Source organism: Pangasianodon hypophthalmus, chromosome 25 (genome assembly GCF_027358585.1).
Source record: "Pangasianodon hypophthalmus isolate fPanHyp1 chromosome 25, fPanHyp1.pri, whole genome shotgun sequence".
Classification (NCBI taxonomy): domain Eukaryota; kingdom Metazoa; phylum Chordata; class Actinopteri; order Siluriformes; family Pangasiidae; genus Pangasianodon; species Pangasianodon hypophthalmus.
Genome location: NC_069734.1, coordinates 6451070 through 6463140, shown reverse-complemented (window position 1 = coordinate 6463140; position 12071 = coordinate 6451070). Strand labels below are relative to the sequence as shown.

Below are 12071 nucleotides of genomic sequence, written 5' to 3'. Positions count from 1 at the left end.
TACTTCCGCCAAATACTTACTAAACACAATTATTATCTGTAATAAAATAAGAAGAATGGTTGGTGCGGTTACTAAATATGAACTGGATCGTGTACATGCACAGAACATTGTATAATTACCCGACTTGATAAAAAGTCTAACAAACTTGATTAAATACTAGCATCTCCAAATATACTGTCAATAAATAAACGAAATGTGCCTGCAATAGTGGTAATTTCTACCACAAATATATCAGTGTAAAAAGCTATAACTGAAACCTAAAATTACAAAAACTCCTCTGTATGCTGTTTTAATAAAAAATAAAAGCTAATTTGATTGGATACAGCGGCAGGACGTCTACGTTCTCCTCTTGATGATGCATTCATTCTCGCGCCACCCCGTTTCACAACTGAGCCAGATTACACCTACACACTCACATGCATTATTCTCATTTCAGGATTATTATCGCAAAAATCTGGCTCAACATGAGGGCTGGAGAAAGTGCTACTCCTCAGCAGTGCTCCACACATTAGTCACCAAGCTGTGAGTCAAACAACAGGTGATCTTTCAAGTCGAAGAAAGAAAACAAACGTCACAGGGCTGAGGAGCTCATCCTGTCTCGTAATATTCTGAGAAATGTTCATTTGAAAGTGAATTACAGAACTCGGAGGTTTGTCAGGCCATGGAAGGTGTCTTGATGTATCTGCTGGATGTGGTTCTGCTGTAGGGTTCTGCACAGACAGACAGACAAAAAGAAAGAAACGAGAGAACATAAATCAAGCTGTTTAAACTCCTTCATTAAAAAGAAAAGAAAGAAAAGGCTATAGAGAGCTATAGAGAGAATGAGAAATGCTCACATGTCCTGAAGACTCACACAGCCCTGAAAGGAAGGCAGCTCTTCGATCTCATTGTAGGAAAGATCTCTGTTGGACACACACACACACACACACGCACACATGCACACACACACACGCGTTTCATCATGTAAGATTTAATATCTCACATTATACACAATCCATGCAAGTCAGCCTTTATTAGAACAATCATTCATACAATTCATATAAAACAGGTACTGTGTGTGTGTGTTTGTGTGTGTGTGTGTGTGTGTGTGGGTGTGTGTGGGTGTGTGTGTGTGGGTGCCTAGCTCTGACTGCAGCTCCTTAGGGAGATCATTAGAGCTGAGTTTTTAACCTCCTTACAGCAGAACACACTACACACTGCCCATTAGAATGACGTTCCCTAACAGTGTGTGTGTGTGTGTGTGTGTGTGTGTGTGTGTGTGAATATGGAGATTCAACTGAACATACAAGCAGAGAGTTTGATTACACGTTGTCATGTACAGTGCCTCCCAGTCTGATGGGATCTGTGTTATATGAGTTTTATTTCCTTTAGTTGTTTAGTTTTGGTTATTTTTAGGTGAGTGGATTTCATTCATTCATTCTTTTTTACCCTGAGGGTAATTTGGGTCATGTGGGTTTTATTTTCCTCACATTGCAACCACATCAATCTTAATAGTAATGAAATTAAATAACATTGTGTCACTTTTATTGGTTAACATTAAAACTCCAGCGTTGACGGGGATGCCTTTGCTGACAACGAGACTAGTCCTTCTTGTTATAAATATGCATTCCTGAAATACCCTTAAAATATACTTAACCTTAAAATAACATGAAGGAAGCTATTAAAGAAAAACTATTTGACCTTACGGTGACCTTGATCCTATTTGAATAAATATCAAAATATATTCATTTCAATTGATGTTCATTTGCTGGATACAATGATATTTCCATATAAATCCTACAAACATTCAACCACTCCTTCTTGAGATACCGCACTAACGATAATCTCGGACGGATGGACAGACAACCCGAAAACATCCGACACTCAGTGGTGGAGGCATAAAAACATCCAGTGAGCAACGGAATTGTTGACGAGAGAGGTCAGAGAAGAATGGCCAGCTCAAATGCTGTATATGGTAATGCAAATAACCACTCCTTACAACCGTGGTGAGCAGAAAAGCGTCTCAGAAGCAACAAGGTGTCGAAGCTTGAGGCTCCACTCGTGTCTGCCAGGAACAGGAATCTGATGCTACAACCTCAAACTAGACCGTTGAAGAGTGGAAGAAGACCATGCAAGCTGTACTGGTATAGCCAAGTTTAGTTTTTGTCCTTTTAATGATGCCACAGATCAGAGCTGTGTTGTTTCTGGAGCTGAAATCTTTACTGCAGTCTTTATCTGCTACACTTACCATCTGTAACTATAGAAGTGATTACATCAGCGTTCAATGCCGACAGCGTCTGTTTGTCCGATTCATGCCTGAAGACAAGTTAAATATGGAGTAGCTTTACAGTAATCCTGGGGCACCTTAGTAATATCAGCAGAAACTTCTCTTCTATTACTTCCTCCTGATGAAATCAGTGGTCGATTTCACAGTGTGTTTTGCAGTGTTGTCTCACCACATTGACTAATGAGTGTTAAAGTTTTGGAATCTGGTAGCCTGTTATTGTGAACTCCTGAAGTTATCTTCATGCTGCTATTTTTATATAAAAATGAGTATAGCTAAATCCATGCTGTGTCTCACTGATGAAATGAGTTAAAAACGATAGCTCTAAAATACGGTATTACAAACAGAATTGGTCACATGCATGTTATAATGACTTTAAGTCTGTGATCCACTGGCAGTATCTTTAACAAGGTACTTTGCTGGAGCTTTTTGGAAGGCTTTAAACTTGTTAGCAAGGAGTTAAAGGCCTGATTGGATAAAAATTGGAAAATTGACTTGGCCAGAGTAGTCCTTCCTGCTGACTGCGGACTTGGCAGAGTGTTTTGTGGTGTTCTGTTACTATATCGCTTAATGAGTGCTGAAGAGTTTTGTAAACTAGTAAACTGTTATTGTGAAAGTTCTTAGGGCTGGAATCTGTATATAAACAGCTAATGAGAAGGTTGCCATGTATAGCTAAATCCATTCCAGGTGCCATCTCATGGTTAAAGAATGCTTGAGATTATCAGACATTTCTCATTAATATTGCTATATTATGTTTTGTTATGTATTATGTAAGGAGGAAAACAGGATGTGGTTTGTAATGCATCCTGACACGCAGCGGAGTCACTGTTACTACTCTTACGCTGATTATTTTCCAATAACAGCCTGTCCTGAAGTGTTTTATTCCTCTTATACTACAGCAATTTTTCAACAATAAATATTTTTATTTATTTCAAAAAGTCACATCACACTTTTGATCTATTTACAGTTGCATTTAATGCACTTTCAAGTTTCTCTGAGTTTTTATTTATTTATTTTTCATTCTTAATAACTTCAGCAGGCCTGTAAGGACTTTCTGTTTATATAAGCAAATTGTTATGGTATGAGAGGGGAGGCAACCGAAGCTCACTTTGGATCACGGCATATCACAGCACCCCATCGTTGATTCATTTCTTATAACAGCACGCCTCCGAGTGTTGCCATTATGTGTCCCTTCTGAGTCATGTTTAATTACACATCTCAGCAGTCTGACTGACACATATATATGTTTTCTGTTCTGTCTGTTTCTGCAAGTAGTAATCACTGGATCAGTGTGTGCATGATTGGTGTGCATGTTATGGCATTTTATGTCACTGCAGTACTAACAGAGACTATGTGTATGTGCATTCCTGTGTGTATGTGTGTGTATGGGTGTTCATAAATATGTGTGCCCAATTCAACATAAAATTGTTTGTTGAATTGTTATGGAAGAGAGTGACAGGGAAGAGTCAGAGTCCAGAGCCAATGTATGTACATACATAATAAGACACACACACACTAACAGGTAACGTGGGATTGTAATGTAACTCACAAAGTCCGGAGAACAGAGAGGTCCTCACACAGATCTGCAGGTACGGCTCTGATCTTAGTGCCTGTTAGGGTGCTGGAGAACACACACAAACACACACACACACACACAGAAGAGGAAAAACACTCAAACACTGACGCTTATACATTGATCAGTAGAGCTGTATGATACGAAAAAAGTGATTTCTTGTGAACAGTAATGTGATAATAATCAGGAAAAATGTACTGATCAACTTCCTTTATTATTCTCCTTTAATCACGAGACAATACTTAAGTGAATGTACAGTAAGCCCTGCCTCGTCTGCTAATTTATTATTTTTTAATCAATAACCAAATGTTATTCATTTCTGACCCTAGGCCTGCTCTGATTGGCTGGTGGTAGACTGAGAATGAAAGTAAGAGATTGAGTGCAACAAGTTAACAATTCAGCTGCATTGAAACGTCTGCATTAATATAAAATTTTCAAAAATAGCCTGCATTACAAATAATAATCCAGCTGTCATTTCTCATTATACTGCATTACCTGGATACACGTGGGAGTGGATTTTTTTTTTTTTGGATTATAAAGAGTCATGAAAAACTATTAATGTTACTGTAAATATTTCTGAAGACCTATTAATGCTGCATAAAACTTTTGTATATGTATTTGCAAATACCGGACCACTATTTTGGCGCTTGTGATACTATATGTACTGCCGATCTTTGTATTTGTATATGTATAAAGTGAACCTCTGCACTGATGCTTGTATGTACTGCTGACAATTGTAATATATTTTGAAATGTTCTCAGTGAAGTTTGATTTAAAAAGGAAAACTCACAGGCTCTCGAGGTTCCCTGTTCCAGTCAGACTGGGGAAGTCCTGCATCATACTGGCACCACGTAGCATCCTAACACACACACGCGCACACACACACACACACACACACAAAAAGAATTATTATTAAAAAGTACAGGATACAGTAAAATATTCTGAAACCCCTACTCTTACTCTCATATAAACCAATGTTCACTCTTAGATTTATTTTAGCTACTAAATACACTATATATTGTAATATTGGCAAATTTATATTGGCAACCTATATCTCTCGTTATTAGATTTAAAAATAAACAAAACATTTGACCATATTGTGTCCAAAATGTCACTTACTTGATATTAATTTTTTGTTTACAGAACTGTTTTATAAAAGCAATACAGTTTTTATATGTTATATTTTATATTATTTGATATATTTTATATTTTATTATATTTTATATTAGATGATTATGCAATAACAGTGACAGATCTAGGGTTAATAACAATGAAGAACAAAAAATCAAAAATTAAAACAGGCATATAATATCATGTATATCGACTGTGATTTGAATTAAATACCTATTTTTATCATCGATTTATGTCTTTTCTAAACCAGATGAGTCACTGATAGTGCTCCACAACCACTCTGTTATCAGTGGAAAGCTTAAATCAGTCCAATTCAACACACACACGTCATTTTAGAAGCAAATAAGTGTTCCAAGGAAAAGAAGTATAACAGTATAACCTGCAGATTGTTTTCATCAAGATCTAAGCTTCAGAATATTTCATTTTAGTGATGAGAGAGATGCAGAGGATAATCTTCAGTGAAATGCAAACTCACAGAGAGTGCAGGTCTGATAGGTTCTGGAAAGCCGACCTTCCCACGAAGGAGAGAGGGTTGTCATAGAGATGACTGCACGCACGCACACACACACATGCACACACACACACACACACACACACACACAGAAACATTGTATGAAAATTCAAGAGCTCTTCAGACCAGTCATGAATAAAAAAAATGGCTTGAATAAAAGATCATTCTTCTAACAGTGTGCAAGTGTGTGTGTGTGTGTGTGTGTGTGTGTGTGTGTGTGAGAGAGAGAGAGAGAGAGAGAGAGAGAGAGAGAGAGAGAAAGAGAGAGAATATTATAGCTGTTTTATAATGTGCTCACATGGTGCGTAGCAGTGGATTCCTATGAAAAGCTCCTTCAGGTATGACGGCGATATTATTACTGTGAAAGCCACTGGAAGAAAAATATAGTTAAATTAATAAGTGTCATTTAATGAAAATATTTAATTATAATCCTTAATCCTTTTGGGGCACACAAACATTTATATATAGTGATGAGTCATGCAGCAATACTGAGTCTGAACACGAGATGGCACTCTCATTCAAAATTGACAACCAAGGTGGGATAAATGGAAAAGAGCCATACAGCTGAACTAGGACTGGACAATATAATGTCTGTTAAACATTACAGCTTCCAGCAGTATCAGCATTTTCATCAGTAGTATTATATTTTATATATATAAGTATTATTTTGGGGCATTTATACTTTATTCGAATGAAACTGAATATAATTATGTGACAAAGATATCACGAGATATAGGTGTGCTAACAAACCACGACCAATATATAGAATAGCTTTTTTAATGCAAAAAATAGAGTGGATACATTTATTTAATGTTGACAAAAATAATGTATTTTACACTGAAATGGAGGAAAAATGAAAGAATTCTGGAAAAAAAATTCTTTAAAGATTTAAAATTTAACAAAACTTCTTAAAGATTAAACATTAAAGATTAACAGATACTTTCAGAGTTTGCAACTGTTAAAAAAATATAGAAATAAACAATGTTATAAAAAGATATTGCGATACCTGCAATATCTCAGAAAGGTGTACTGTGAAAATTTATTACAATATCGATATTATACTGTCATATTGCCCAGCACTAATTGAATACTTGCATGCTTACTTAATTACATTTCCAAAAAAAAAAAAAAATTAATAATAATTTACTCCTTATTGTACGCTATACATTAATATGCACTCCTGTGTATTTTATTTACACTTCAGTTAAAATCGTTCAATCAAATTCATCAATGCAGGGAAAAAATGACAAGAATTATGCAAATTTGTCATTTGTGACCTACTTAGTTTCATCAGTTAAAAACATTTACTTTTTTACTTCTAAATACCTGACTACATTTAAAAGTAGCAACTTCTTGTCTTTCACTTGAGTATTTTATTTTTTTTTTTTTTGCTGGATATTTCCTCTTTTAGCTGTGTAACATTCTGAAACTTTATCTACAAGTATAAATTCTCTACTTTGTCCACCCTTGCTTTTTAATATATTGCAATATGAAGCAATATAAGCACAGGAATATTCTGTCCATATTACACAGCCCTAATGAAAAACAGAACATCTGTAAAAACATCTGTACAAACTTGCCAAAGGTAAAGATACACTAAACTGTGAATTAGCACTTCAGAACAAGAAAGGATTTGTGAATAGGGGATGAGAATAAAAAATAAATATAAAATTAAATGCATGCTCTAATAAAATATGATGAAATTAATTTAATTCTGTTTTACTGTACAAATCATTAAGAACCTTGGAGGTTATTATAATAGCTATAGGGTCTTTAATCCTGTTAAATACATGTCGTAATTTCTCGCAATTCTCATAGATCTATTATGTCATGAATGTGACTTTACCATAAATACTTTTTTCAACCTTTTACGTAAATCACTTTGATATTTTAAACTTGAAATGAATAGCGCTATAAAAAAAGAAGGCAAAGGTAATAGGAAAGGAATTAATGTTCACATTTTATGACCATAAAAGTGTCAGTAAAATAAAAAGGTTTTATGATTATGATGAAAATTCAGCACTGAATAAAAAGAGGAGGGGTGTGCCTTATTTAATTAGTAATTAATCCTGCTTTTTTTTGGGGGTCATGTGTTAAAATCGTGACACAAAGTGACTTATTAATTAATTCTTATACACAAATCAAACTAACTCGACTGGGAAAATGTCTGTTCATTAGCTGATTATTTGGCTCAGATTGTAAAAGCAGGAAAATGCAGTGCAGATGTGCTCCAGGACCAGGTTTGGGGGAAAAAATACTCTACAGAGTCTCCTTTGGTTTCTGTGTGATTGACAGCTTGTGAAAAGGTGGGCGGAGCTCATGCACCTGGCCTGAGTAAACTCACACCTGGCACACACTTCGATTTCGTTTCTTTTGTCTCTCGTCAAGGGGAAGTAGAGTAAATGCTTGCTTTTGATCTGCGGAGTAATGGGTCCAACCCCTCGCTCTATAACTTCCTTAAAAATGAAAGGCAAAGAGAAAGAGAAGGAAGAAAGAGTGCTGATCTTACTCACAGCTCTTTCAGCTTGGGGAGAGTCTGGATGGCTTCGGGGAAGCTTTTCAGGTTGTTGTAGTTCAGATCTCTGAGACAAACAAAGAAATATATTCGAACAATAAGACAAAATAATGTCTGATGTCCATTTCTAATAAACCAACTTCAACTATACATCACTGAGGCTTAAACAAAAGCTTTAAAACTGAGACCTGTATAAGTTATATCCTTGTGAATGTCATCAAATTATACAGCAGGTTTCTCTCCCAGGGGATGAGCAGTACAGTCAAAATCTATCTCATGATTCTTTTATTTTTACATGGTAACAGTAGATACATCATTTTAATGGAAATGTAATTTAAAAATGACTGCTAAGTCTCTTTGACAATTTCAAATCAAACGTGTTTTTGGACTCGTTTTCAAACATTAGGTAGCACACTTAATTTCCAATAGTGCCACAACAACAAACCAACAAAATCGATAAACTCTGATGATTAAAAATATTTAGGAAACAAATTTTATTAGTTTATTAATTCATTTGAATCAATTACCTTGTTATTAGTTAAAGAAAAGTTTTTGGACCCAGTAGCATGAATAAATGCTACATTGTTTAATTTTCTTATGTGTTTCTTATGTGTATTTTTCGTGTTGTGTGATGTCATCAAAGCACCATTTAGTATATTTTTAAAATAATCAAAATAACCAATTAATCAGGGGAAAAAAAAGATTAATCAATTACCAAAATGAGTTACAGCCCTAAATTTGATTTTACTAAAATTTGAAGTTATGTAGAGCAAACAAACAACAATAAATAAACTGTACAGTGAACAATCAGGAGGTGCTGCGTCACAAATCAATCTGGCAGCAGTGCAGACCCAGTGTTTATTTAGTTGTCAGTCACCATGTTATCTGTGTGAAATTGTTTGCAACTAATTTCTGGCTTAACGTTCAGTGCTGCAAGCACATAAACCTGCCAGCTGTGTTTTAATTGCAGAAACACAACTGAGAATCCCTGCACAACTGCATCTGCTCTGAAGATTACACTGATTACACTGATGACCAAAGGTGTGGAGAAGCGGCACACTTCACCAGAGGTGCCAACATTGCTAACAAGAAAATCCTAACAGGCAGAGAGAAAAACAACAACAACAACAAATTTTTATCACAAAAACCCAAGCACACTGAAAAACATAATTCTTAGATCAACATATTTAAATAAGGGCAGAATTTCAACTTATGTAAAATATGTAAGTTCAACAAAAATAAACAGGCAGGCTTATGTTAAACTAATTAAACAGAAATACGTACATTTACGAACTTAATTTAGTGTAGTAACATGGGCATTAAATCAATATGTAAAAGCTATTTAAGGCCATAATCACTTTTGTGCATATGTGTTTACTTTTTTTCTCAGGAAGAAAACAGTGAAGCAAACGTTTGTTGTGACCACTACTAAGTAAAAAGCAGCACCTCCATTTTTTAATGAACAAAGGAACCATAGTCCCGCCCACATGTTTTCTATTGGCTCACAAGACCGAGGCCTGTGCATTCATAGGTCAAAGTTGACCTAGATAAATTCAAAGCGAAAGTAACCACTATCATAAGCAAATTCAGTGAATTGGCTTTTCCACCAGGTAATTTGATATGGGTTTGAGGCGTCTTCCGTATCGCCATATCGTAAGTCATAAATGCAATGACTAAAGTGTACATGTTGGCACCACCGTGGTTAAAGACGTGTGAACGCAGCTCTCGACAATCCTGTGGCCATCAGTGCAGCGGTTTTAGAACAACATAACGCTTTAGGTAAAAAACATCAGGTTCCTTTGTAGTTTTGCTCAACAGTAATTTTAACGTTATTTGAAAATATTCTTCCGTTTATTTGAAAAACTCTTGTGTTTAGCAGTATACCGCACGCTGCATAGCTACAGTTTAACAACAGACACTGTGAAGGTTTATCTGAATTTATGGCTCGACCCTGAATGAAGAAGCCAGGGGCTTCAATAGCAATAAAAGAATCAGCCCAGCTAATCCAGGCATCCATTGATGCGGATGTGGTTTCTGAATTCAAACATGAAACACCTTTTGGTTTCCTGAATGTTTTTATAATTCACTGAGAGTGTGAAACAACAATGTCAGCATAGCTTAACCACACAATTACAGGTTTATATCCGGGGTTTTATTTGAACAAGACTGATATTAAATTTAACACGCTTGTGTCTTACTTTCTTGTCTACAGCTGTTGTAACACACAGGATGAAAACCCTGTGCATCAGGCATCCCTCTACAAAAAAAAAAAAAAAAAAAAAACTGGTACAGTGTTTATTTCCGCTTATTGGTCGTAATTGCCACTGGCATTTTGCCTCCTTCTTGACCACTCATGCCCCCTTCCCTTGTCTTGCTACCCCCAAGGGGATGGAGGATGTTGGCGTGCCCTCTTCCTGTCCTAACCGCGGCCAGAGTAAATAAAGCCGAGTCAGCGATGGCTATCTGCCTTTCCCTTCCCCTCTTCCTCCACTTGCTGAGGGCAAGACAGGAAGAAAGAGAGAGAGAGAGAGAGACAGAGATGAGGAACGAGACCCAGCATAAACTTCCTCCGCTCTCCGCTAGCATTCTTGACTTCTTGAGTTAATGAACAGACAAAAGGTTAAACCGAGCCCCTTCCAGCAAAGACCATCCGAGTGAGAGGGAAAAAAAAAACAGGAGGCGTTTTTCCTACACAGAGTAAGACACGGCCAGTGAGACACATACAGACGAGCGAATAGCTGTATGGTAAACTAACTAACCCTGACATCAATGTAAGCATAGTTTCCACCTTATATACACAAAACAAGTAGCATGACCAGAAACATATACAAATGACGCTCTGTTGGCTAGACTGAGATAAACAGAATGTGTCAACTGTGGTGCTTTTAAAAATGATAAATCACAGACTACACCAATAAATGCTTGGCACACTGGGATAGTCTCAGCATGTAGCAGTGTTTCCTCCAGAAAGTCCGCATTTCCACTGTATCTGAGCACCTAACACACCTGTCACAGTTATTTAGTGCTCTTCATTGCTTGGTTTAGGCATACGGAAAGCTGAGTGCACACAAAAACCCCGCAAAATGACTAGTTTGGTGAATTCTGGTAAGTCTGATACAGCTTGAGAGCTAGAAGTTGTGTTCTTGTGTCTGGCTGTAGAGGGCGCCGGAGCAACAGCAGCAAATTCATTACTACTCTTCAAGCAAGTTATTCAGTAATCTGGATTTTGGATTGAGTAGATTTCCATTTCTGTAGTTTCTGTTTTCACTGTTAATAAAATCTGTGATTAAAATAGTTGACAGAATATGAAATGAATGTATGTATGCATGATTTAGGATTTGGTAACTCACAGTGTTTCTAAATTGTCCAGGCCACTGAAACAGTTCTTCCCAATCTCCTCAATCCTGTTATTGTGCAAATGCCTGAAAAAGAGTCATATTGTTAGCTTTAGTGCATATACCTGATGCAGGTAACATGACTAATTCACAAAGAGTATGTGTAAAACAAAAAGAGTGCAACACTGGGCCAATCAATCAATCAATCAATCAGTTAATCAATCAATCAATCAGTTAATCAGTCAATTCATGTTCAGTAACCACTTTATCCTGGTTAGAGTCACAGTGGATCTGGAGCCTGGGAACTCTGGGAGAGAGGCGGGGGAATCTACCGTGGATGAGATGCCAATTCTTCACAGTGAACCATGCACACACATTTACATGTGGGGCAATTTAGAGTAGCCAATCCACCTGGCATTTTTTTGGAAGGTGGGAGGAAACCATCGAACCCAGAGGAAACCCATGCAGGAACGAACAGAACATGGGGACACATAGAAACTCCAGGCAGACAGTAACCCAAGCTAAAAATTCGAACCGAGGACTCCGCTGCACCACCATGCCACCAATCAACCAACCAACAAACCAACCAATCAACTAACCAATCAAATTTTAATCATTTAAATTTTTAATAATTGTTATATTGAGGCCACAAGCTAATATTTCAAGGCTGCAAACTATGCATTATCGTGGAATTTCATGCTTAATATGTGGCCTCCAGTTCGTTATTTGGCTGGAACAAATAA

General features: G+C 36.6%; 1 protein-coding gene across 1 annotated transcript in view; it reads right to left on the bottom strand.

Annotated features, from left to right (window-relative positions):
* lgr4 (leucine-rich repeat containing G protein-coupled receptor 4) overlaps positions 1-12071 on the bottom strand; it is a 72730-nt gene that overhangs the window by 10079 nt on the left and 50580 nt on the right. The window contains exons 6-13 of the mRNA XM_026937587.3: positions 11344-11415; positions 7992-8060; positions 5777-5848; positions 5443-5514; positions 4627-4695; positions 3813-3884; positions 837-902; positions 639-710 (exon numbers count right to left, since the gene is read on the bottom strand). Coding sequence (XP_026793388.1) covers positions 639-710; positions 837-902; positions 3813-3884; positions 4627-4695; positions 5443-5514; positions 5777-5848; positions 7992-8060; positions 11344-11415 — 564 coding nt within the window. The remainder of the gene's footprint in view (positions 1-638; positions 711-836; positions 903-3812; positions 3885-4626; positions 4696-5442; positions 5515-5776; positions 5849-7991; positions 8061-11343; positions 11416-12071) is intronic.